The 25,790-nt window shown below is 50.3% G+C and overlaps 1 protein-coding gene across 1 annotated transcript in view; it reads right to left on the bottom strand.

The window, feature by feature from the left end:
• The window catches only part of ANO2 (anoctamin 2), a 352,603-nt gene that overhangs the window by 43,618 nt on the left and 283,195 nt on the right, over positions 1–25,790 (bottom strand). Inside the window, exons 16-19 of the mRNA XM_046012406.1 lie at positions 23,717–23,912; positions 6,368–6,479; positions 4,097–4,154; positions 3,808–3,908 (exon numbers count right to left, since the gene is read on the bottom strand). Of these exons, the coding sequence (XP_045868362.1) occupies positions 3,808–3,908; positions 4,097–4,154; positions 6,368–6,479; positions 23,717–23,912 (467 nt within the window). The remainder of the gene's footprint in view (positions 1–3,807; positions 3,909–4,096; positions 4,155–6,367; positions 6,480–23,716; positions 23,913–25,790) is intronic.

The following is a 25,790-nucleotide window of genomic DNA, read 5'->3' as shown; positions in this document are numbered from 1 at the left end:
TTGACAAAAGCCAATTAGTCTTTAATATTTTGAAATTTTCTTTGGAAGAATCTTAGAAAATCACTTTCAGAAGTAGATGATAAACATCTTCTAACTGTATAATCTTATATTTTTTCATCCCAAGTATTCTTTCGTTTTTTAAAGATGTTATTTATTTGTCAGAGAGAGAGAGAGAGCGCGCACCATGAGCAGGCAGACTGGCAGGCAGAGGCAGAGAGAGAAGCAGGCTCACCACAGAGCAGAGAGCCCAATGCGGGACTCGATCCCAGGACCCTGGGATCATGACCTGAGCCGAAGGCAGTGGCTTAACTGAGTCACTCAGGCGTCCCCATCCCAAGTATGCTTATCTAGTATAATCACCTAACTTCTCAGACTTGCTTCTGTTTTTAAAAAAATCAAATCTGGCCTCTAAGCCTAATATTTATCTCCTCTGGGGAAAGAATCTGAAGGTACAGGAGTCAAAAGCTGCTAGGCCCTGAAGAGAAGAGAAAGACCGTGCTCCTGACTTGGTCTTTTCAATCTCATTCTTGGACTTGCAACACTCACAAAGCAACACTTAAAAACATAAAGGTAATGATGTTCAGGTCCCCCAGGCTGCCTGGAACCCCGAAGAATGGTTCCTCCTTTCTTGGACTCCATATTTTCTATTTTCTAGACAGCTGGGCATTCATCCAACCTTTGTTTTGTTTTTTTTTTTAAATTTATTTATTTATTTTTATTTGCTTATTTACAGCATAACAGTGTTCATTGTTCTGGCATCACACCCAGTGCTCCATGCAGTACGTGCCCTCCCTATTACCCACCACCTGGTTCCTCAATCTCCCACCACACCCCACCCCCTCCCGCCGCCCCTTCATAACCCTCTGGTTGTTTTTCAGAGTCCACAGTCTCTCATGGTTCATCTCCCCTTCCAGTTTCCCTCAACTCCCTCTCCTCTCCATCTCCCCATGTCCTCCATGTTATTTGTTATGCTCCACAAATAAGTGAGACCATATGATACTTGACTCTCTCTGCTTGACTTATTTCGCTCAGCATAATTTCTTCCAGTCCTGTCCATGTTGCTACAAAAGTTGGGTATTCGTCCTTTCTGATGGAAGCATAATACTCCATTGTGTATATGGACCACATCTTCCTTATCCATTCATCCCTTGAAGGGCATCTTGGTTCTTTCCACAGTTTGGCGACCGTAGCCATTGCTGCAATAAACATTGGGGTACAAATGGCCCTTCTTTTCACTACATCTGTATCTTTGGGGTAAATACCCAGCAGTGCAATTGCAGGGTCATAGGGAAGCTCTATTTTTAATTTCTTCAGGAATCTCCACACTGTTCTCCAAAGTGGCTGCACTAACTTGCATTCCCACCAACAGTGTAAGAGGGTTCCCCTTTCTCCACATCCTCTCCAGCACACGTTGTTTCCTGTCTTGCTAATTTTGGCCATTCTAACTGGTGTTAGGTGGTATCTCAATGTTGTTTTAATTTGTCATCCAACCTTTATTTTTACATAAGCCTTGGTGCATGAAAATCTTCTTAGGATAACTTTAACAAGGTCACAGAGTGAGTATATTAAAAAGCTTCAATTTAAATCCAGATCTGTTGGACAATCTCTGTCCTACTGAGATGAGCTACCTCCGCCACAAAATTCAAGACCACTGAGTCTAAGTTTTGTAATTTAGACCTCTCCTTCCTTACTGCCAGGTTCAACTGTCATGTCTCTCTTGACTGTGAAAGACTCCTTTTTATTCCCTTGCTTATGTCATGTTTCTCAATGGTGTCCCACATAAGGGTATTGCCAGATGCTTGAATTCTGGATTGGGTGGGGTCCAATTTCTTGAGAGTGGGCTCCGAGTAGGGAGTGGAAAATCCAAAAATCACCATCATAATGATTTCACGTGGCCAAACTCAGAAAACAACCTGCAGAACTACAAGGAGCTCTGGAGATAAAAGACACTGGGGCCTGGTAGAAGAATTTTTGCTCTAAATCCTCAGGGATTAACTACATATTTATTATTATGATTAACTACATATCTTATATAGTTTATATATATATATGAAATTAACTACAGAATTATGTTGTATGTGTCCTCTAGCAGACAAGAAAATGAAATGAGGAACGATCTTTTGAAACAGAAGTGACCTGTATTTGGAAGCAGCGGTGTCCAGGGTCACTGAATAGAGAAGAAGTTCGCTCAATGTCAGAGCTGAAATGAGAACACCTTAGAGAGGAGGACAGCAAGACTTAGAGAAGTGGCTTGCCCACAGCTTTATGAGTCACCATGCAATTGCCATTAATTAATGTGTGGCATATTAAACACACATCAAGCATAAACAAGAAAATTGAGGCTTCAAGGCAAACAGTGGTGTGTTAATTTCATCTGTTATGGAGCCGATGGAGTTAATGGGTGGGGGGACATGCCAATACATCATCCAAACATACGCCTGAGCTCTTGTCTCTCCTATCCTCTAAAAAAGGCCTCTGGATCCAGAGTGAATGGACTAAGTGGTAGAGCAGATGTCCAGGGATAAGTAAGTCTCATGCCTGCAAGCTGCATACAATTCCATCCAGAGCAGAGTAACGATGCACTGGAAGGACAGGTGTCTTCCCCAGATGTCTGGAGGAGAACAGAGACTTTCCTTTGTAGCAGGAGTGGAGGGGCTGCTCTTGTAGCTTCAAAGGAGCCAGATGTGGCTTGGTACATCTTTTCTTGGTCTGTATATTTTCTGGATGTTTATCCATAACAAATGTGGTCTCTCTCTGAGATGGTAAGCTCTTAGAGAACGGTGACCATGTGTTTCACCAGCTTTGCTTGACTATCTCCGAATGGCTTTCGATCAGAAAGCTAGGAACTGGGTACACTTTCAGAGGGTGGAGTTTCTCAAAAGTGATCACGTCCTGACTGATGACTAGAGGCTGGCTTAAGCAGGGAGGTGAGAGACGCCCAGACATGGATGTTCTCACCCATCCTCTTCCAAGAAAAGCACACACCCAAGGGCTCCTGAGATTGTCTCAGAATGAGAGCAGAAAAACACCTAAAATGGTACGTGAATACCAAAAAGAAAAACACCTAAAATGGTACACGAAACCAAAAAGAAAAACACCTAAAATGGTACGTGAACACCAAAAAGCAATAGAAAAAGTAAGATGCGGGGGTGGGGGCGGGGGGGAGCGGAGGGCTTGTATTTTTCTTTGACCTGAAGGTAGATTTTCATTATTGAGTTTTTGTTTCTTTTAGACCCAGTGCCTGTGAGTCCGCGTTTCTTCTCATGACTATCTCCACGCAATACCTAACTGAAAGAGGTCCTTCTGTGAAGTCTGTACCAAACCACATGGGAGCGGAGAGAAGATCCATGTGAAGATCCAGTCTGGGCTTTACTGGCTCTGCATCTTTCCCCTCCTAAGATCACATGTCCCACAGCTCCTTAGGGAAATTGCTCTAAATTATTATTGCAATATTTCAAAATTTTGTGTTCATTTATATCCACTATGATGAAATATTTTTTTAACTTATTCAGTGGGAGGACAGTGAGCATTAAATGTACTTCACACTTCGAGGTCCAAGCTGCCTGACTCCTAGCTCTGCTGCTTAGCCATTATGCTACCGCAGCAAGTGCTTATGACTCTTTCTAAGCCTCAAACCTCCCAAATCAGATCAGCAAACAAGCCTTGTGGGAGGGGCCCTGCCTCATGGGGAAAACTATCCACCAGGAGTAAACAACCAGGCTCTCGGAGAGGAGGAGGCCGGGAACATTGTGCTGGAAGTCCGGCCCTGTGAGGACAGAGGAGGAGGAAGAGGGGTTCATTACATACGGGACTCCGATCTCAAAGATGTTGTTCTGGATCAGCTGCTTCCCCAACATGATGATGCTGAGCTGAATGCAGAGCTCCATGAGGCAGCCCCCCGGAGCACACTGCCCAGAAAAGAAGATCACAGAAGACTGGTTAGACTGAATGGAGCTCAGAGAAGAAAGAACAAGAAATGAGGCACGCTGCCGGGGGGGGGGGGGGGACGGGGGACGGGACGGGCACGATTGGGGCCCGGGGCAGGGGGCGGGGGCCAGGGGGGGCACCGACCCACCACCAGCCAGGCTGTACTTGCCTCTTCCATGCGGTAACCATCGAACACGTAGACGTAGCTTCCAGGTCTGCCCACGAACCTGAAGTCCAGAAGTGTGGGAGAGTTAGGGAAGGAGAAGGCAGGGCTGCTGGAAGGGCTGCCTTCTGAGTGGATGAGGCAGTGGTCAGTACCCTCATGGAAAGAACTGGCCAGGGTGGGCGCTAAATCACCCAGGCATGGGGGTGGACACCATGTTATTGGCTAGATGCCACCTGCACCATTGAGGGTTCACCTCTCAACCTGAGTTCCAGGGGACCGGGGCTGAGGCTGGGACTGGCAAGGGTCTGGGAAGGTCCCATGTATGGGCATCTGTGACAGTTTCTGAGCCTCAAGACCATGAGGTTTGGATTATCCCTAAATGTACTATCTGTTCACCTTCTTCCCTCAACTAATGTCAAGAACTGAGTTCTGTTCACAGCTCCTCAATGGGAGCTTCTGATCTCCCAGGAAATGGAGGAGGAGACAGGCCAAAGTCACAAGTAGCGATTCCTGGGATCAGAAAAGAAAAATTCAGACTTCTTACTGAGAATATTCAAAGGCACGGAAACAGCCAGCCTCCTTCCTCCTCCAAGTAGAGTCTACCTTATCGGAGGACAAGAAGATGGAGCAGGTGCGAGGGAGGTCGAGAGGAAAAAGTCAACCACGGAAGCAGCCAGGTAATGAGAAGACTCCTTCTTGAACTGTTACCCCTCATCCACCTGTGGAAATCCTACCCATCTGTTTAAGGCTCAGCTCAAATCTTTCCTTCTCTGTGAAGTCTTCTGTCTCTGTTCACAATTAAGTATTTCCCCGACACTTTCTTCATACTTCTCTGATTGCAACTCATTGCATGGGCTGTTGACAATACCATCTCTTTCAACAGACCACAGATTTATCTAGAGGGTCAGGACCCTATTTTTTGGCCTAGACTATCTACGTATGAAACTTGCTATTGATATTAAATCTAGAGAGAAAGCACTAGGGGAGTATATATATCCACTAATATGAACAGTCTCTCTGCTACTCTAATTTCATAAGGGTCAAGGGCAGAGATCCCTGGAAAGGGGTTGTGGTTTTGTCACGAACCTATTTGTAAGAAACTATCAAATATGCACAATAGTAGCTCTTGTTACGGATGCCTGCTTGATGAGATGTTGGTCTTAGGGAAGTTTTCCTGACAAAGTTAATGCCTACTGGGAAATCTCCTTATAGGCAGCCAACTGATCTGACCATGAGAAATAGTTATCGGAAGTGATTTTACATCTAGACGTTTTGCATAATAAAGAGTCTTACCAGATTCTTTGTTGCTGGTTCTTAGAGAATCACCTAAATCTTTAGAATTTCCCCAGAGGATTCTCTTTGTTATTCATGGTGGGCTTTGGGGACTATACCTAAATATATGCTAATGAGATTACTCAGGATGGAGGAGGCCATGCCACAAAAACCAACTGTGTGAGTGGAGGGTTGGGCCTTTGACCCAGGTAGTAGCAGCCCAACCTCAGGAGCCTGGGAGTGGGGTGGGGGGTGCTGAGCCCAGTCACATGGTGAATGATTCAACCAATCAGACCTACGTACCACAACCTTACAAATTCTGGACACAGAGGCTTGAATGAGCTTCCTGGGTGGTGGGACACATCAATGTACCAGGAAACTAGTGCATCTGCAGGACCTGGAAGCTTCTGTTTAGGACCCTCCTAAACCTCACCCTGTGTGCCTCTCCCATTTGCTGATTTGGATGTGTACCCTCTTTCTATAATAAAACCGTAATTTTAAGTATAGGACATTCCTGAGTTCTGTGAGTTCTGTGAGCAAACCTGAGGCATTAGTGGTCGTAGCCAGTTGGTCTGAATCATGAGTGGCACAGGTACCCCAGAGCCTGCAGCTCGTGTCTGGAGTGAGGGCAGTCCTGTGGGAGACTGTGCCCTTAACCTGTGATGTCTGTGCTAACTCAAGGTAGCTAGTGTCCAAAAGGCAATGCAAGACCTAAGAGCCACTTGCCAGACAGGAAATTCCCTCCTATCTCGTGCTCGAAGTTGGGAGTCCCAGATTATTCTGAGATTCCCTTTGGAGCCCAGGGTCAAATCCCGTAGTTTCCCTGGTTATCACAGTCTAAAGATTCTAATCCAAAATGATGTAACGCTAATGCCACGACTTCACAAACAATGTGGTCAGGTGGGAAGAAGGTGTGCATTGGCAGCAGGCACAAGCTGACTCTAGCTGGGGACCCAGTCTTAGGGACAAGATGCCCTTCATGCGTGACACCATTGGACTCACCTTCCCTTGAAAAAGGCCACATAGAAGATGGGCGAGTAGGCATTGACAAACTTCAGCAAGAAAGCTTTGAGTATCAGTCGTTCTTCAAAAGTCTGTTCTGTTTTTGGAACCTCTGAAAGAGAAGAGCAAAGCTTGTAAGACTGAAAGACATATTTTTTTTAAAGATTTTATTTATTCATTTGACAGATAGAGATCAGAAGCAGGCAGAGAGGCAGGCAGAGGGAGGGGGAAGCAGGCTCCCCACTGAGCAGAGAGCCCGATGCGATGCGGGGCTCAATCCCAGGACTCCGGGATCATGACCCGAGCCGAAGGCAGAGGCCTTAACCCACTGAGCCACCCAGGTGCCCCGAGAGACAGATTTTTCACCTCTTCAGAGTTTTAATCCCGATTACATGAGCTGTTGTCTCTCAGCATTCCTTCCTTCAGAGTAGAAACCAAGAGATTGGTCTCTGGCACATCAGATTTGAATTCATCTGGGAGGTCCCAAATGGATTGCCAGGTACAGAGGCAAAGGGTATGCATAATCATCACCTTTCTCCCTCCACTTCCCTCCTCTTATGCCATCTGAGCCAGTAGAACTTCTAACCACGCTCACCTCATCAGGGGGGACTCTGCTTTTAACTGTGCGATTACCACTTCTGTAAGATTCTAGCTGAACCAAAGTCCCTGGTGAAAAAGCCTTATCAACCAACGAGCTACAGTCATTAGGCAGCAAAGACGTGTCTTGGGCACCATGACACAGTTCCTCCTTCTTGTCTCTTCATTTCCGGCAGGAAAGCCTGTATCTGTACACTCTCTGGGTAGACCGGGGCACCTTGCATTCACGCATTCAAATGATGATGGACCATCAGACAAGCGAAACAAACACAAGCCTAATGTCTCCAAATCGGGGGACACAGCCCCAGCAAGTCCTATGAGGTTCAGGCAGAGGAGTCAGCCCATAATCCCCCAAGAGCCCTAAGAAACCCTGGGCAGAAACCTCCCTGATGCCTTCAGAAGACTCGAGACCGGGGGATGCTGTGGTGGACAACGGGGCCGAGTGTTTGCTGGGGATTCATGGATTGTGACAAACGGCTTGGCAAAGATAAGAGGTGACAGGGCTACACTTCAGGGGCGGAAAGCAAGCACAACCCCTGCGTCGTGTACTTGAAAGTGTGCCAAGGGCAGGGCAGGGCCAAAGCACCATGACCATGCCAGCCGGGAGGCCCTGTGCCCCGATGAGGTTGGTGCACAGACTTGTCAGTGTCTGCCCACCTGACTTACACGTAGCTTTAGTAGACATCTTTGGAAAAGTGGATGCAAAACTCGGTTTCTTCTCCTGATATTCCCTTCCCAAACCCATCCCCTTACGTATAAATCCTTCACATCCTATCGCAATCAGATCAAATGTTGCCTGTAATCTCCTCCCCGAAGCCTTCCCCGATGACTTCAGAGGGTGGTAATCTCTTTTTCTTCCACCGTATTTTATATTTCTCAGTATTAATGACCTATCTCCATGCCTTCCAAAAATCATAACAGGACTTTTCATTAATCTTCTGTCTTAGTTGGGGTTACCTGCTATGTCAAGAAGTAAGTAGTTTGGGAATAAGTAATCTATTTGGGAAGTGCTCCCAGGAAGCCTGGTGAGGGAGTGTGGCAGTGAGACAGACAAGGGAGGGCAGCACGGATGTGCTCTGAACAACTGAATGCCATAGGCGATGGGGGCTCAGTTCCCTGGAGACCTTGTAGGAGACTGTGAAACACCCCTCATAATTATTACCCTGAGGAAAGAGCAAGTGCAGTCCCTCACTGGGCGATGGGTACCACTGGACTTGACTCCCTGGCACTTCTGCCTCGTCCTGCGCAGGGGCTGAGCTCATAACCGGAGATCTCCCGCAGGCAGAGAGCTGCGGGGACCCCCAGGGAGGCCAAAGGGACATGTGTCCTGTACCTACTTATGCGAGGGGGGTAGCACATCTCACTTTTACAAGGAGAGACAGCCAAGGTCCAGAGAAGTGAGAGCCTTGCTCTAGATCACACAGGGGGTAAGTTCAGGTTACATAAGAGTTAAGGTCTGAACCCAGATCCCCCTGTCTCCAAAGAGACACCACCACACTGTGAAATCAGGACCTTGGACTGGTGTTTCCATCACACCTCTTCTTCCACCTCCCCACCCTCCACCCCAGTCCACAGGATAGGGACCTAAGAAATATTTCTGAGTGCTCAGGTCACATTCATTGAACCCCAGCTGGGGGCTGCCAGGGTGAATGACGACTCCATCCTTCCTGCAAGGAGCTTCTTTTACCAAGGTCTCTGGGGGAGCCTTTTGCAAACTGCCAGGTCTTTTCAAGACAATCTGTGAGTGGCAAGGAATCTTCTCCCCTTTCATCAAGGGGATCTTAGGGAGAAGAATGAAGGATTTCCATGACCTGTTTTCCCACAAAGCATAGTGAGCCCCTCATTCCTTTGCAATCTTAGAACACAGTCCCGAGGATGAGAGGTGATGCCCAGGAGCATCAGCAGTGGTCCAAGTGTGAGCAGAGACCTACTGAGGAGACTGTCGCAGGCAGATGTCAGCCCCTGGGAACCCAGAGCCCCGGAAAAGCTTAAGACACCATAGTGCTACTATCACAATTCTGATCCTGGCCCAGTTTTCTCCCTAAGGCCTGGGGAAATGAGAGCTACTCATCCTCTAGTCATATCCTAGCCCCCGTGAACCCTAAGAAACATGGCATCACCCCTAGGCAGCCAGGAACACTGAAAACTGATTCATTCTCCAGGAGTCTTATCATCCTGAAGCCTACTTAAGTTTGCCTATGCTCTTGAGCAGGCCTAGAGGCCCTGGCAGGCCAAGCTGAACCTACAAAGCACCCAGTCATGCTATTCTGGGCTCAGCTGTATGTTGATGGCAGTGACTACTTCGCTGTTCTATTCCAGAGATGGCCATAGGGACAGATTTGCGCATCAGACACATCTGACTTCAAATGCAGAGCATAGTTAGAGGAATGAACTTATAGAGGAAGGGTACCGACATCTCCCTCACAAGTTGTTAAAGACAGCATAGGATGCTGATAGAGCCCTCAGCCTAGGACCAGGCAAGTGCTGGACCTCAATAAACGATAGCTCCTGGTGTCCTAAATAGCGTCCTCCAATGCCGTCATCTCCTCCAAGCTGGCAGCCCTGCTTTCTGCAGCATAGTTGGGCCATCTGTGGCCAGGGATTTGTGTATGACTCTAGACCCTAAGGTTCTGTGCATCATTTTCATGTTGACTAATGAGTACTCTCTACCAACCAGTGGGGAGGACAGCTAGTAGGTGACCCTGCTGGCACGTAGCTGGAAAGGTCTAATCAAAACTGCCCCTCCCCCCACCTCCCCAGAACTCCCAGCCCACGCTTCCTGAAGTCCCCCAGACAACTTTGGAAATAAACATTGTCTGCTAGGGAATCTGGAGACATTGCCATAATTTTATAGGAGAAGAAGCTGGAAAAGTCTACCATGCTATCCCTGAGCTGGCAGACAGCTTCTTTGTGGTTTTCTCCTTCCTGCCCCGCCTGGAGGGCCACGGGCACAGCCCCATGAGCTAGAAGGGTGGCCAATCCCACATAGCCTTGCCCAACAAACATTTGGAAGATGGTCTATACTCACCACTCACAGTGAACACTGCGACTTCTTCTTCAGTTTAAGGACATTAGCAAAGCCCCACAGATATGTCGCCTGTAAGGGCTTTTCCTTCCCTGCTATGATGTCTGCCTGACAAAGAAGCCGGTATGTTCCTATTGGATTCATGCTTCTCAAATCTTCGCTGGGCTCAGGATCCTTCTTTAGTCTGATTCCTATTTTCCTTGACAAAAGGAAGTAACACTGAGGCCCAAGAAATGCCTGCCATCCATTTCTAAGGTCACTTTCCATTTTAAGATCTCGTGACTCTCAACCCCCATGTGGCTGTTAACCTTGCCTTTCCTTAGGCCCACGCCTCCCCGGCCCCGCCATGCATGGTGTGGATGGCTTTTCCACAATGAGCACAGTCAGGTCCTATGCAGCAGATGAGCCTGACTAAGCGTATTTATCGAATGAATGAATTAGTGACAAAAAAATATGATTTAGAATAATGAAAAAATATTTATCATTTAATAAAAATTCCCTGTCACATTCCAAGGGAGGACCATTGCTTGTGGGTATGAAATTACAAGAAAGCAACAGTCAAAAGAGTGAAATCTCCCTCATTTCAATTTCAATTTCATTTAATTAAATTTCCCACCTTACCCACGAGATAAGAAATGGGGGTGTTGAAGCTGGATGCAGGACCCAGAAGGGCTATAGCCCCTGACAGGACCTCCTGACAGAGGGGGCAGGAGGTGAGGCAGAGCTGCTGCCAAAGAAGAAAATGTAAGTGATGGGGGAGGGGCAGAGGCACCCAGCAGAAATGTTCCTTCACTTCCCTGTTGAAGAAAGAAGGAAGGAGGAAGGAAGGGAGGAAGGAAAGGGAAGGGAAGGGAAGGCAAAGAAAGGGAAAGAAGAAGGAAGAAATGGGGAGAAGGAGGGAAGGGAGGGGGGAAGGAAAAGGTTTTCAGCGCGATTTTGAGCCTTTGCCCAGTATACCAGAAGCAGCCAATTCAACAGTAACAACCACTTCTTGTCTCTCATTTTAAAATATTTGGGGTATAAGAAAATTAAAACTTATCTCACCCAAAAATGAGTAATCAGGTCTAAGGAGCTGAAAATTTAGAAAACTTGTCTTGTAAATGTGGCAAGGAGGGGATTAAGGATGAGGTACAGAGAGGCACGTGTCTTTGATTTTCTTTTATAATCTCCTTGGAACTCTCTGTGCTCAGATCTCCCAATCCCTGCAGGAATGTCCTCCACGTTCTTGGGAAAGAGAATCTGATCCTTTTGGGATGCTTGACTCCAACTGGAAAAGAGTGGTTCCCTTCCTCCAAGCTGATAAATCATGGGCCTGGTTATTATTTATTAGTTTTAGTTCTAAAAACAGCCTTTGCCTGTGTTCTTAGGGCCATGGGCCACCATAAATAATGGGCACTTCCAATAAACAATCCAAATCCCCTTGATAGGCCACTAAATCAGCTGGATGCCCCCACCTCAGAGAAGCTCTGCAGCCACGTTCTGGGCTTTGCTGAGCTGTCCAGGAAACACCCCCCAGGGACGTAGATAACCAGGGGTGGGGAGTGTCAAAGCCCGAGGCTCCAGTCGGACTGCTGGATCTCTCTCAGTGGCCAACACAAGGAGCCTCGTCCATCTACTACAAAGGCTACATGACTCAAGAGATAGAAAAAGTTCTCCCAGGGTCCACTTGAGATGGGGATGATGTCTTTAGGCCAAGAAGAACAATTTGCAGTTCAGGCCACTGGCAGGATCCCCTCGTAAGACACAGACCTCTAGAGGGGCCAGAAGCTGAGCCCATGAGAAAACAGCTCAGAGCCTTGTGCTTCATGAAACCCTGAACACAGTGCCTTTAGACTGCGATGGCTACAGGGGTGTAGGAGGGGCGTCAACGTGGAGACCATGGGAGCAGGTAGAAGGCAACCCCTCTGCATCCTTATTCGCTCCCAAAATCCCGTGTCCCCCTAAAAGTCACCCTGCCTTGATTAGAGGTCTTCTGAGGGTTCCACCTCCTCCTGACCTGCCAAGGCAGATTTCCAGCAGAGGGCAGATGCTGTCCCAGCAGAAGGGCAATCGCATTGAATTCCTGGGCCGAGCCATTACCCAAGCCCCCTTTTCTCTGAAGTGTTAAACCCCTGGAGCATTGTGTCATGAAAAAATATGAGTACGAATGACCCAGCTGTAAACTGCCTTGGAAAATAATTAGTATGAAAGCCCAAGTTAGTCCCAGGGGGCCAGCTCAGAAGTCCACGTCCCCAGAGCTCCATCCTAATCATATGAAAACAGCATGGCCCATGAGAGGATGCCAGCTGCAGGGTCTGAATTTTCGAGAAGCAGCTCAGCATCCCTGGAGTCCCGGACACCCAGCCAGCGCAGATACAGTGATGGCGACAAAAGGAAATGAGTTGTCCAAGTGTGTATTTCAACTAGTACCAGCCCTGGCCTTCCCTCTATTTGTGTGTGTGCGTGTGTGTGGGAGCGCGGGTAGGCATGTCTCAGCCTCCTGCGTGATGTTGTTGCCTTGTTTGCGCCATCGTCAAAGGGAGGGAATCACCATAGGGAAAGCCAGCCAGCTGGGTAATTAAGCAGCCCGTGCATGGCCGAAGGGATTGGAGAGCCCCAGAACTGGAGATTAAGGGTGGATGCTCCTGAGATACTCCTGTAGCCCACGAGAGTGTCTTAGTGCAAGGGATCCCCCCCAACCCGTTCAAGTCAAGAAGATGACTCTAGTTCCCAGAGGGATGGGAGACCTACTGTGCTGACTAGCAGTTTCACCCAAGGTGACAGCACCCCAGGGCATCTCATTTTAAGAAAGAAGGAGACAAAGTAGGCAGGGAGCTCCTGGGGGAGAGGAAGCAAGGGAGCAGAGAGATTCATGGGCCCCATCATGGGCCACTGCGTGCCAGGCACTGTCCAGGCCCTTGACAAGGATTCCCCATCTGACTGCCTCAGCTGCACCATGAGGACTGTCTCCCCGTGGCAATGAGAGGAGCAGGGAGAAAACAGGTAGGTAGGTGTGCCCGGTGTGGGACCACAGAGGCTCCCATGACACCAATGGGTCATCTCGCAAGCACACTGGTCTGGAAACCAATCCCAATGAGTGGGAAGGGAGTCATGCCACCTTAGCCCGTATACTCATGTCTTCCCAGGGAAGGCAGCTCAGAGGGAATGCTTTATTTTTTTTATCCCTTTTCTACTCAAGAAATATTTCTCAAGGGGCTATTATGTGCCAGGCCTTGGGCACTGGGAACACAGCGATCGCCAAACAATATATTCCCCAGCCTGTGGAGCTGATGGTCTGGGAGAGGGCACAGACACACGTACCATTCTGGAGAGCAATGAGAATAAAAGGCAGGGAGACGAGGAGAAGAAGAGGGGCAGGAAGGCTGTTTCAACCAGAGCAGTCAAGAAAGGCCTCTGGGGAGCTGACCTCTCAGTTGAGGCCCCAGGGATCGTGCGAAGCCAGCATGGAGGGGCTGGGGAGGAGCTGGGGTAGCCACCTTGGGGAAGGGCTGTGGACGGGAGAGGTCTACGAATGCACAGGGAACAGAAAGGCCCAAGGGACTGGAGCAGCCAGAGTGAGGAGAAAGCATTTAGTAGGCAGTAGAGCTGGAGGGGAAGGCAGGGATGGCTTAGTGGGCCTCCACAGGCCAAGGGGAGGACTTTAGATCTCGCTGGAGGCACAATGGGAAGTCAGCTTGGGGTTTTGCAGAGGGAAGGGAAAGAGCTAGATTAGATTTTAAAAGGATCACAGAAAATGAGCTCTGTGTGTGCGTGTGTGTGCGTGTGTGTGTGTGTGTGTGTGTGTGTGGAGGGTGGGACAGTTGTAGGAGCAGAGAGACCAAAGAGGAGTGTACAGCGGTCCAGGCAAGAGATGACCAGTATGATGATGGAACCTGTGAACAGTGGTCAGATCGGGGGTATGGGGTATGTTTGAAGGTGGAATGGGCCGTACTTAACAGACTGGAATCTGGGTGTGGAAAAAAAAAAAGAGAGAGAGCAAGAGAGAGGTCCAAGATGACACACAGGTTTGGCTAAAAGCATTTGAGTGGTTGATGGTTCCCATTCCTGAGACGATAAATAAATGGGTGAGAAGTAGCAGGTTTGAAGGAAAACTTAAGAGCTCAAAGTTGGACAAAGGAGTCCTTGGAACTCCATGCTTTTGTCCCCCTGGGGTCACGTCCCCAGCAGGGAGAAGCACTACAACTGCGAATCATCCTTCAAAGCATCCAGCCACCTTCCAGCTTTGATAAACCAGAGCCTCCAGCGAGTCGTGGCCATAGATAGACGGTGCACTGGGAGATATCCCAAGGGCTTCTCGCTTCTGGTTTTCTGTGTCCTGGGACACAAGTCCCAAGGCTGTAACAGAACAGATGAAGACCTTGGGCGGAAAGGACTTTTCAGTCCCAGTGTTCCCAGACAAGTGATCTCCTTTGCTGAGCCTCACTGTCCTAACTCCTCAGATGGGACCTTCCTTAAGCATCTCTTGTAAAGACTGAGAGAAATCAAGTATGGGGAGCACCAAGCAGAGAGTAAGGGCACAAACATCTGCTTTGATTAGTGTAGCAAAGCACTGTAGCAGGCATTTAATCTGGACATTTGTCTCCTCTTTCGTGAGAGAGGTCCGGCATGTTACTAAGAATCTCTGACAGAGGCCTTTTAGAAGGTCAGGGTGGGCATCACTTGTGTTGGCAAGGGCCCCTGGTGTTGCTGAGGGTAACGTCTCCTTGAGGGAGATGAAAAGGCGTAGTATCAGGTCTACTGTGTTGTGCAAGTTGAAGACGACAAGCTGTATGCTCCTTGAGTGGATTTCCAGGGGGAGAAGGGAGTTCTTGGTCTGGTCTATGGGATGGAGGGCATCCTGGAGATGGGGGGTGGAGATGCATACGAGTCCCTGGAAGCAGGGACCCTGACAGCCACAGCCCCTCCCCCGTGCTTACTGTGGAGGGGAGGGTCTCCTCCCTGGGGAGCAATGGGCTGCCCATGACCAGCAGCATGGAGGGACCCTCTCAGCAAAGGCCCAGCCTCTTCTGTCAGATGGGACAGGGCTGGCATCCAGCAGCCATGGTGCGAGGCTGGGAGACCCAAAAGAGTGGAAGGCTGGACATACTGCAGGTACTTCCCTATTTAAACAAGGATGTTGGCCCGACTGCCTCTATTATTAGTCAAGATCCCCGCAGGAAACATAATTCACCTCAGATGTTCAAAGGACATGCATCTAATGAAGCTTCTACTTACAGCAGCGAAGGGGTGAGAAGAAGAAATGGTGTCCCTGCAGGCCAACAAGGACTGTGAGGGAGGATTCATCCCATAGAAGCCATGGTTAGGAAAGGAGGCACTTCTCCCAGAGAGGAGGGAGAAGCAGGGAAGAACTAGCCCCAACTCCCTCTCCCACCCGCTAAGCTTCCTCCTGCTCTTCCATGGCTTCCTGTCAACTGATCCCAATGGGAAGCCAGAGTTGGGGAGCTCCTGTGACACCATCTGCTGCTGGGCTTGGGGGCACAGGACCTGGTGAAGAAGCGGGGAGAAGGGGTCTGGAGAGAAAACACAGCAAACAATGCCCACTGTACTCCTTTCTCTTCTCGTGGCTTAAGTCTTGAGTCGGGGTACTTGGAAACCTCAAAGGAGAGGAATATATTGGACTTCCTGCTAGTAGGAGAGAGGAGTGCTTCCGTGATTCACTGGCAACATGAAAGAGACATGTTCATAGTTAGAGCTCAAGTTAGGGAAGGGATTCTTGCCAGTTGTATTAAACTATTATAAGTAGCATGTTACTAATAACAGTTTCCTATAACTGGAATGAATTGTGCCACAAACTTGGGCTATATAACCATGATCACCCCCCTTTTATTATTAGCAGCGGCCTCCCATGTCCTCGTCCCTCCCAGACAACATGCACAAGACCTCATGCCCACAGCAGCGAGGGGGCCCCCAGACAGCAGCAGGATCCCCTGGAGCCACACACTTCCCCTGGCCTCACAGACGGCCAGACAGGAGGCTCTTCCTCCCCCATTGCCTGAGGCCACCCAGGGAGTCTGTAGCTGGTGGCAGAGCATGGACCCTGTAGACCTGACTCTCAGGCCAGATTTCAAATTACCAGCACTACGGTCTCCACACGCCCCCAAACCCCACCCCAGGAAGGCACACATCCCTGCCCACACACATCCACATGCATCCCCACGTATCCCTCCTGGGGAAAGTACTCTGCTGCTCCTGAGCAGGCTCAGGCCCCAGTGACGCCACCTCCCCTTGTCCCCACGCTCAGAGCCAACAAAGCAGCGCTCCCCCTGACTCTGAAAACACACGTTGTCCACATTTGATGGAAAATTAGACCCACCCATGAATGTTCAAGATGTTCTTTAAAAGAATTTTCGATGTCCTGACAGCCTCTGGAGCTGAGCTTCCTCTCCCTTTTTCCCTTCCCTCTCTCCTTCTCCTTGACAGTAATAGACTGACTTTCCCCTGGGGTGAGCTTAGAACTGGATACAAAATTTTACACTGAGGCATTTCAATTCTTCGAAAAAAAAATTTTTTTTAAATTTACTAATGCATGAGGGACCCCAAAGTCTGTGAACCTACACAGGTGTGCTCGTGCGTGGGGGCCTAGGAGGCAGGGGACAGGGCACGCAGGGCTTGTTCCCTCTGAGTCCCCCTGCTCTCCGGACACCCCTACCACCTGGCATCCACATGAGTGGGGGCATTGCCTTATAAACCTAGAGCCTCTTGCAGTGTTTTCTTTTCCTTTCTTAACACCTCTGAGCTTTCCTGAGGACAAGGACAGCTATGTATTACCAGACAGGTCCCTGCACTGAGGCCCAGCTCACCCCCACTACCCCAAGACCTTGGGCCTGTTCTTCATCTCTCTGTGGCTCAGTCTTCTGACTCTAAGATGGGCATGTTAAGACTCCCAACATCCTGGGGGCTCTTCTGAGGATTAAATATACTGATAAACAGAAAGTGCTTAGAGCAGTGTTTGGCATGCGCGCACACACACACACACACACACCACTAACCACGCGCTCATGGGCCAAGCTCCTAAACCTCCTCAGGCTTCCCAGAAGTAAAATGAAAGCAATGACCAATTCCTGGCCCTACGGTGAAGATTCCATGGCACAATGTATGTGCCGTGCCCACCGCTGTCCCACACAGGTGGTGGGCGCTCCATTAAAACCAGGTCCTTTACCCCACCCCCTCCTTTTGTTCACTTCCCCGCCCCACCTCAGAGGCCCCGGAGCAGCAGGACATTCGCAGTGTTTAAACAACTCACAAATACAGCCATTTTGAGAACTGGAGACTCTGACTTGACACAACCACCATTCTTTGAGCACCTACAAGAAGCCCAGCCCCATACCTGGGAGAGTGATGGGTGAACCGCCCAGCCCCACGCACAACCAGCACCGCGCACACATTTTTGGAAGAGAGGAGGAGGAGGCAGAGGTGGTGGGGCTAGAGATGGAGACTGCTCCTGAGACAAAGGAGCGGCTGGCACCTGGGTGATTCGGTCTAGAAGCCTGCTGTGAGTCCTGCCTCCCCCACTCTGCCTCCAGCTAGAAGATTGCCCACAGCGAGGGTGCAGACAGGCTCCCCTTCCAGGCCAAGGCGGACCCATGCCTACATGGGGCAGGGGAAGACCCTGCAGTTTTCGGGAGCACTAGTTCTGCTCCCTCTGTGTGGGCTCAGGAGCTTGCTGCCTCAAAGGCACGCTACCTCCCCACGTCCTGAGGAGAAAGCTGCTATGGTCTGCGTGTTTGTGTCTGTCCCAAATTCACATGCTGAAATGTGACGGGATCAGGAGGTGGCACCTTTGGGAGGATGGAGCCCTCATGAGAGCGATCAGTGCCCTGATTAAAGAGGCTCCATAGAGCCCTCTACTCCCTCTGCCATGGGCAGACACAGCCAGACATCTGTGGCCTGGGACAGGACCTTTTCCCAACTCTGCCGGCAGCTCGGACTCCCAGACTCCAGGGTAGGAGAAACACATTTCCACTGTTGATACCCACTCTATGGGCTTCTGGGATAGCAGCAGAACAGAGTAGGAATGAAGCAGACCCCTCAAGCTCATCCACTTGGTGACTCTTGTCACCTTACCTCCTCCCCTGGCCTCCCAGGACAGCTAAGCCCTGTCTGACTGGCCTGGGAAGCTGAGGTCCTGATGTCCTGGCCAGCTCTGGTTTGTTTCCCATCCCTGGAGGCAGACCCTTTCTTAGAACCACCTTTAAGTGGTTTAAGAATGAACAGATCACTGGAGACCATCCTGTCCCACCCATTTACCAGGATCCTCACAAACTCATCACTGATGCTACTGAACCGGACTGCACATCTTATACAGAGGGCCTTGTCCGCCAAGGCCCCGAGCTTCATTCACTTTTCCCCAGGAGCCCCATCCCTCCACCGCAGGTTCTAGGTCATTCCCTGCCCCACCAGTGCGCGCAGCCACCAGATAACACTGTGTCTTGCCCCCAAACCGGTGACCATTGTTACATGGCAGCCAGGGAGACAATCACTGCCTTTATCTACCACGGCAGAGCCAACTCTTAGCAAATTCTGGAGGTTTTTTTGGTGACAAATATTTGTGGCAAGAATGGACCTTGGATTGGCCTGATGTCTGAGCCTGTTGGGGGATGCTCCCAAGAAACCAGTCTTCACCACCCAGCCTTGCAGGAAACACTTGGGAACTTGCTGGGGTTGTTTACACCAGCTGCTTGCACCCGGTGAGCAAGGCGGTCATCACAGCCTCCTCATCAATCAGGAGATCTGGGGCAAGAAGCCAGACGGGTATTAAACCAGCGTGAGAATAGCAAAGGAAGCCCCTAAACCCGGCAGAATCCTCGTTCCATTAGGTGGCATTATTCACAGCTTTCTGTCCCCATGGAGCCCTGGGGGACTCCGCAGCCATGCCTCTGCCTATAGGTGCACCGGGAACCCCACTGGGCACCTCCACCTCCATTCGTTCATGGGCTCACACCCACCCTCTGCCATTAAGGACATGTCAAGACTTTTGATGCCTTGGTTGCAACTCTCAATCACTGGCCCATCAAGACAACTTGGCATGTACGTTCTTCATCTCAAAATTTCCTCAAATTCTCTGGTAAATAGGAAATACCCAATGCATAAATGCTCGCTGTAGCACCCACTGTGACTTGCGGGATGCCTAGCCTCGGGCATTCCTTGAAAACAAATTTTCGAGGGCACCAGTGGAGAGAGAGATGGATTTAGCCAATAAAGGCATTGACAAAGCTGTGCTAAGATCTACTGGGAGGCAGGCCCCATGTAGCGGATACAAAGAAATGGCAAGCGCGAGCAGCTGTCCTCCAGGGCTCCGCGGCCTGGCAGGAGCCAGCAGCAGTGACCCTGCCCGCTTGCGGAACGTCCATGCACTTCCACACACTTTCCCCGGCTCTTCAGCCAGGCCGCTCCAGCCAGCGTGCCGTGACCGGCAGTGAGGGAGGCGCTTCCAGCCTGTAGCGTCTCACAGCCAACATGGCGTCTGCGTGAGGCTTCTGTGTGAGCCCGAGCCCCCTGCCCTGCCACACCGAACATGGATCCGTGAGCGGGGTCAGATAAACAACTGCGCATCACGCACCTGAGATTTTGGGGTTAGTTTTTTTTACCCTGGCAGAGCCTCATCTATTCTAAGACTTGTAAACACAGACACGAGTCCAGCGACGAGAAAAGACGGAGGTGGAGCAGATAAGGCGCCCAAGCTTACTTGCACCTGCTGGTTTATGGGCCACCAGTCTATGGTGTGGTGTCCCCTCTTCCTAGAGACCTCATTCCAGGTCTCTGTGTGCTGGTGCCTTCCTGCCACCCCAGTCTCAGCCACCATGTTACCACCTCCACGGGCCTTTCCGACCCCCTGACCATAGCGCACACCACCACACTATGGTCCCGTGCCTGTTCTCACCCTCGGGGGAGTGTTCCCGCTCACTATCTTTCCCTTATTACGGGGTAAGCTCGGTGAGATCAAGGGCATGTCTTCCTTGTCTATGGCTGTGTTTCCAGAATTGTGCCTGGCACAAAGGAGACATTCCACATCCGGGGGATGGACTAGGGAACACATGATCTGCACCACAGTTCAGAAGCGGGTATAAGGAAACTCCCTGAGGCCTGAGTGACCAGAAAAGGAGAGGGGAGGCAGGCCTCTCAAGGTCCTTTAAAAGGAGGGTCACTGGGGCGCCTGGGTGGCTCAGTGGGTTAAGCCGCTGCCTTCGGCTCAGGTCATGATCTCAGGGTCCTGGGATCGAGTCCCGCATCGGGCTCTCCGCTTGGCGGGGAGCCTGCTTCCCTCTCTCTCTCTCTCTCTGCCCGCCTCTCTGTCTACTTGTGATCTCTCTCTGTCAAATAAATAATAAAAAAAAAAAAAAAAAAAAAAAAAAAATAAAAGGAGGGTCACTGAGGGCTGTGGGAGTGCCTACAGCGGCCTAAGCACAGCACAGAGGTGGGAACACACAGGGTGATCGCGGGTGACCGTGAGTGGCGTGGCTTGCCAGGGTGGAGGAGGACACTGGGAAGAAGGTGGCTGAGAGCCTCAAATGCTAGTTGATATTTGACCCAAGACCAAAAGGAAGCTGCTGTGTGGGGGGGGTGCTGATAGGAGTGGTTCTCCCCTCTCCCAGCCCAGGAAGAAGGTTTGAGAAAGACCTCCTGGGTAGGATTTCTAAGCTAGAGGCCCAGAGAAAGGGGCTAAAGACAACGGCACAGTCCTTAGACTATGACAACAGCTGACACAGAGGGGACGATCCATGGACAGGGAGGAGGAAAATGACAAAGAAAGGACCAAACATTTTCATTCCAGAAAAGCTCCCTGTTTGCCCAATGCCACACATCTGGGGTTGGGAGGGAGAAGGAACCAGGCCCAGTGCTCACAGTTTCCTTCCACTGGGCTCCCAAATTGAGTGGCCCTTCCACTACACAAAAGCGCCTCTCTGAGCCCTCTGGGAACACCCAGTGTGAGGCAGACAAGAGCAGCCATCTGGGGACGAGGCCCACGTGGGTTACTGCACGGAGACCCAATACACCACTTCTCTCCAGACAGTAAGAAACTCAGGTCAGCGTCACACAAAAGGTATTTGCATTTCAGAGGGACAATCTGAATGTGAACCTTAGTAAAATGAGGATCTAATACTTCCCTTGCTGACCACACACAGTTTTTGTGAGGATAAAATGGGATAATGGAATTCTTTTAAGTTTAAAGCCGCTCTATGAGTATCACTATCACAAAGAACAAACTGGAGTTGTTAGAATTTCATCGCCTTTCCAGGGTACAGGCTTCCTTCCTGGCCCCTGGCTTCTCAGCCAGAAGGAGGCTAAGATTTTTGGGTGAGGGAGGGAGTGCTATTACAAACAGTGGATGTAGCTTCACGGTGTGGGAAGTGTTTCACAGCCCGATATGAAGAGAATTTGCCCAGCCTTGTGCATGGGAGGTGCTCACTAAGTACTTGTTAGTGAGGTTTGCACTGTGGGCCACACTCTAGTTTCTAGGCCTCCCAGTCTCTGAGCTATGGAAGACAGGTGATATAAAGTATTGCAGACAGGTGGCAGGGAGACGTTTCTGCACCATCGCTGGTTTCCTGCTCCTCTCTCCTTCCTTCTTGCCTGCATGTTCAGCAATCCCCTTTGCATTAGGCCTTCCCATCTCTCTCTTCTTAGGGGCATCCTAAGTCCTTGCCAGGACTGTTTTGCAAATATCCAGCTCCAATCGCATCATCCTCTTCAAAAACCCCAGTGGTGTGAGGTAAGAGCTCTTGTGGGAAATAGGGAACGTTTCCTTCCACTCCTGATGTCACCCGTATTAGGGAGGGAGAGGGCTTAGTCGTCATGCCCCACCCTGTCTCCCCTACCTTGCTCATTTCCCCTCTTGGGGGACAGAAGCTTATCTCATTGGTCTGTCTGGAAGGTGACATTGGCATTCCTCGTCCACCCATTTCCTCTGCCCTTCCCCTGGGGAGCTGAGGGCCTGCAGGAAGCAGGTGTTCTTCTGGCCCTCTCACCCTCCATGTCCTAAGACTTCCCAGGCTTCCCTGTCCTCTGCTGCCAGCCCCGGGCAGGGAAGTCTGTCTGTCATCTGGTATTAGGAAGCCTATCTGCTCTCCTGCTAAGCTGCTTCCTCCCATGTAGCCATTTTTAGCTTTAAAAGTGAGATCTTGGCCTTTGCCTATGTCTGCCTTTCCTTACTTCTCAGCTTGTTCAGCAATCAGGCCAGAGAGATGGGTAATTTTTATTGGATGACCCTCTGAGCTCTAGCAAACACTTTCTCCCTGTCTATGAAAATAAGCAGAGTTCTCAGTGCCATCCAAGGTCTTCCACTGAAAACTCAGCTCTCAGTCAATGCTCTGGGTCCAGCCCCCACTCTGCTGTGCCCTGGACGTGCCACAGACCCAATAGGAACCGCCATGCTGGGCTCCTCACACATCCTGGACGCACTTCATGTTTTCCTTCTTTCACAGGCCGAGCTCTTGGCTCCTTCCCTGGCACCAAAATTCTACCCATTGTCGCCATCATCCAAGCCACATGCACCCCTCCACATACCTTTCCTGTTCCTGAGGGATCTGATTTCTCCCTCTCATTCTGTTCCCTCTGCCAGGAACCTCCTGTCCTCCGGCTCGCTTCCTCCTCCCTGTGCACTTGCCTGTGTGAAGACCACTTATCTGTGAGCTTCCCAACGTGACGTCCTTGTCTCGGAAGCCTCTCCTGAGCCCCCAGGAGTGTTGGAGGCCCCCCTAAGTGCTTCCATAGAATCCCACATACCACTAAACACACCGAAGCAACATCCTCTGCTGACTTTTCTCGAGAACCTTATGAAGGAACACAGAGAACATTTATAAACGTGCACACACTTAAAGGGAGCAGACCTCCACTCTAGATGGCACCTTGCCTAGAGCCACATGGAAACCCAAAGTCAATGCCCACTGTGAGTAGAGCCCGGGACTAGGGAAAGGCACCGAAAGAGTCCTTTTGACTGGAATTAGGGAAACCTTTCTGGAATTTTCTGATCCTCTTAGAAGGGGAGGCTCTCTTGAAGATGGGGTCAGTCTATCAAGTGTCTAGCTTCTAACTGGTCAGTGAATTAAAGATATCATATCATTAATTCAACTTTGCTGAGGTTAGTGAGAGGCTGACAGTCCCCATGCCCAGATTCAACCAGGGAAAGAGGTGCACGCCTCTAGGCCACCTAGGATACGTGCCATGAGGAAAGGGTCTCAGCTCTCAGCCCACCCCCTCCTAATAAACACAAATGCCAAAAAGTGGCACTCAGGCAACAGCAGGTTGCAGCTCAAATGACACGTGTGAATACTGAGGCCACCGCATTTTCTCACTGGCTTGAAGCTGGGGAAGTTTGATATGCCTCTTTGAAGTCTGCTCAGTGCGTGGGGAATGTGTGGATTTTCTGGGGCCTCGGCAATATGGGGATAGATAAGACCCTCCCAGGGCTCAAGTATCAAGAGCTTTCTCGACTCTGTAAACACTCCTGGGAAAGTGAGGAGGGCTAAAACTCCGCAATTCATAGCAGGAAGTGTTCAACCCGTCTTGTCTCTAGGCTGGGCTAAAAGGAAGAGACCCCATGGATGATTCTCAGGGGAAGTACAGAACCACCATACTTCCTCATTTCCTCAATTAAAATGCATTGCACAAAGCATTTTGTCCCTGTCCCTTTTCTTCCTTTTCGGTCACCACCACCAAAAACCTTGCGCACGTTGAACTGACCACGTTTGAGGGGGCCTGGGGCAAAATGAGGTTTGGTGACACTGTACCGATTTTGGTGAGCCACACGGCCACGGCGCCATAGATCTCATCCAGGATGAGGATGACCACAAGGTTGATGATGACTGCTGTTGCTGTCACTGTCACCCGGACATTGGAGCGTGTGGACTTGTTGAGAGACAGAGCCGCGGCGGTCGTGATGCGATACACGATGACCCCAAAGACGATGGAGAAGGTCAGGGCAATCTGTTTGGGAAACAGGGAGAGTCAGTGTCCAGTGGACAAGTACTGAGCAGCTCCTACTTACCCAGCCAATCATCCTAGCCGCTATGCCAGAAACTATGGATATGGAGTCCACTCATGTGCACCCTGTGAACTCATGTGCCAAGCCTGAGGACAGGTGCACTGTCCACAAGAGAGAGTCTTCCATTTTTATCAGATGCCAAACAGTCGACAACACACACAAAACCCTAAGAGTGAAAACGCCGGACACTGAGGGGTGTGTGGCACACGCAACGTGGTTTCCTTCACTAGGGAGCTTCTAGCCAACTATGGAGGTGAGCTGAACTCTTATTAACCCACGGTGAGGACTACCGGAGAGGTATTGTGTGCTCAGTGAAGGGACAGGGTACAGAGGAGCAAAAGGACCAGGCTGGGTAATGGGACAGACTCTCAGTGCAGGGAAACAGAGCCATGGAAGGCATCTGAACTGAGAAGCGGTGAGTTAGAGCTTCAGGCGCTGGGTGCCAGAAGGCTGCCCCAACGAGAACCAAGGGAGAGAAACCAGGAGTGAGATTTGTAGACTCTCAGTCCTCAGGTGAACTAAAAATCACACTAAGATTTCTCTAGTAGGCAACGGTAACAGAGACTCAGATTTTTCATTTGATGCCAAAACCTCGGGCTGTTCACGTTGAAAGGAAAGGTTCCCAGCCAATGGACCTCTAAGGGTCCTCCACTTCCTCCTTCTAGAACCTGAGAACAATAAATCACTCTCCCAGACGAGCCCCTTCCCTCTCCCATCACAGCCCAGGAAAGCCCATTTCCATGAAGCATGAGGATGTCAGGGGAAGAAAGTGGCCTGAGTAAGCTCTCAGAGAGGACCGAGGGAGGACACGGAATATCTAGGTGTATAACCTGCTCTGAGCAAAATTCTAATTCGTGTCAGTCAAGTGAAGTCTTCTTAGAATTCTTTCCACAGAGCAGGCTGTTCAGATAGTACTCCCCCTGGGGTCAGGGGATGGGGGGCTGGCACTGGCTATGGGTAGCTCCATGGATACATGGGTGGGGGGGGGGAACGTTCCCTCTGAAACGACAAATTGTCCTGGACTACATGTTCCCTCCCTAGAAAGAAGAGGAGGAGGGGGTATGGAGGAGAGGGGAAGGGAGGAGGGGGCTCTGGCTCAGGCAATATTTTTCAAGCAGCGTGCAGGACACCAGTGAGAAAATGGGGAATGGGTTGCAGAAGAGCCAAGCTGGGAACATCATCAGACCCCTGGGGGGGATGCCTGGGGATGCAGCCTTAGCTGATTATCCCTGTAAGCCGCACAAAGATTAGCATTTGTCCTCTGGGCCACCATGTGAAGGCAGGCAGGATGGCGATGTTCTCTGGGTCCAGGGGGTGTCAGAGTGGAGGAGGGGTTAGATGGGAAGGACCCTGTGTGGGAGGCCCCTCTTCTGATGCTGGGTGGGGGCGGGAGCAGCAGCAGCCCCAGCCTCCAGGACTAGTGGGGAATGACGACCCATGGAAGTGGGAAAACCTGGACATGACATCACCATTCTCCAGCAATGGAGACGCTTTCACTTCCCGTTCCTCTGGGATTGTCACTGCCAGACAGTAAGGGCCTGGAAAACGTGGTGTGAGATTCTTTTCCCCCAAAATCACTTTTGCAGTGAAGGCCAGTGATGGCGGTATTGATGAGAGTTGGGGGGTGGGGGGAGGCCAGGGCATCAAAGAGTGAGTGTGTGTGCATCTGGGGGTGGGTCTGGGGGAAAACAACAATGGCAAAAACATCCTTGGCTTTGGGGTCTTGGGGGTGGAGCATGGAGGAATGAGTGGGGAGGAGATCAGCTTCTATTCTTCTCCAAGAAGCTCAGCTGCTCAACGGGGGAAGAAGAAAACTCTTC

Source organism: Meles meles, chromosome 7 (assembly GCF_922984935.1).
Source record: "Meles meles chromosome 7, mMelMel3.1 paternal haplotype, whole genome shotgun sequence".
NCBI lineage: Eukaryota > Metazoa > Chordata > Mammalia > Carnivora > Mustelidae > Meles > Meles meles.
The sequence above is the reverse complement of the archived record's forward strand: the minus strand, read 5'-3'. Positions and strand labels throughout refer to the sequence as shown.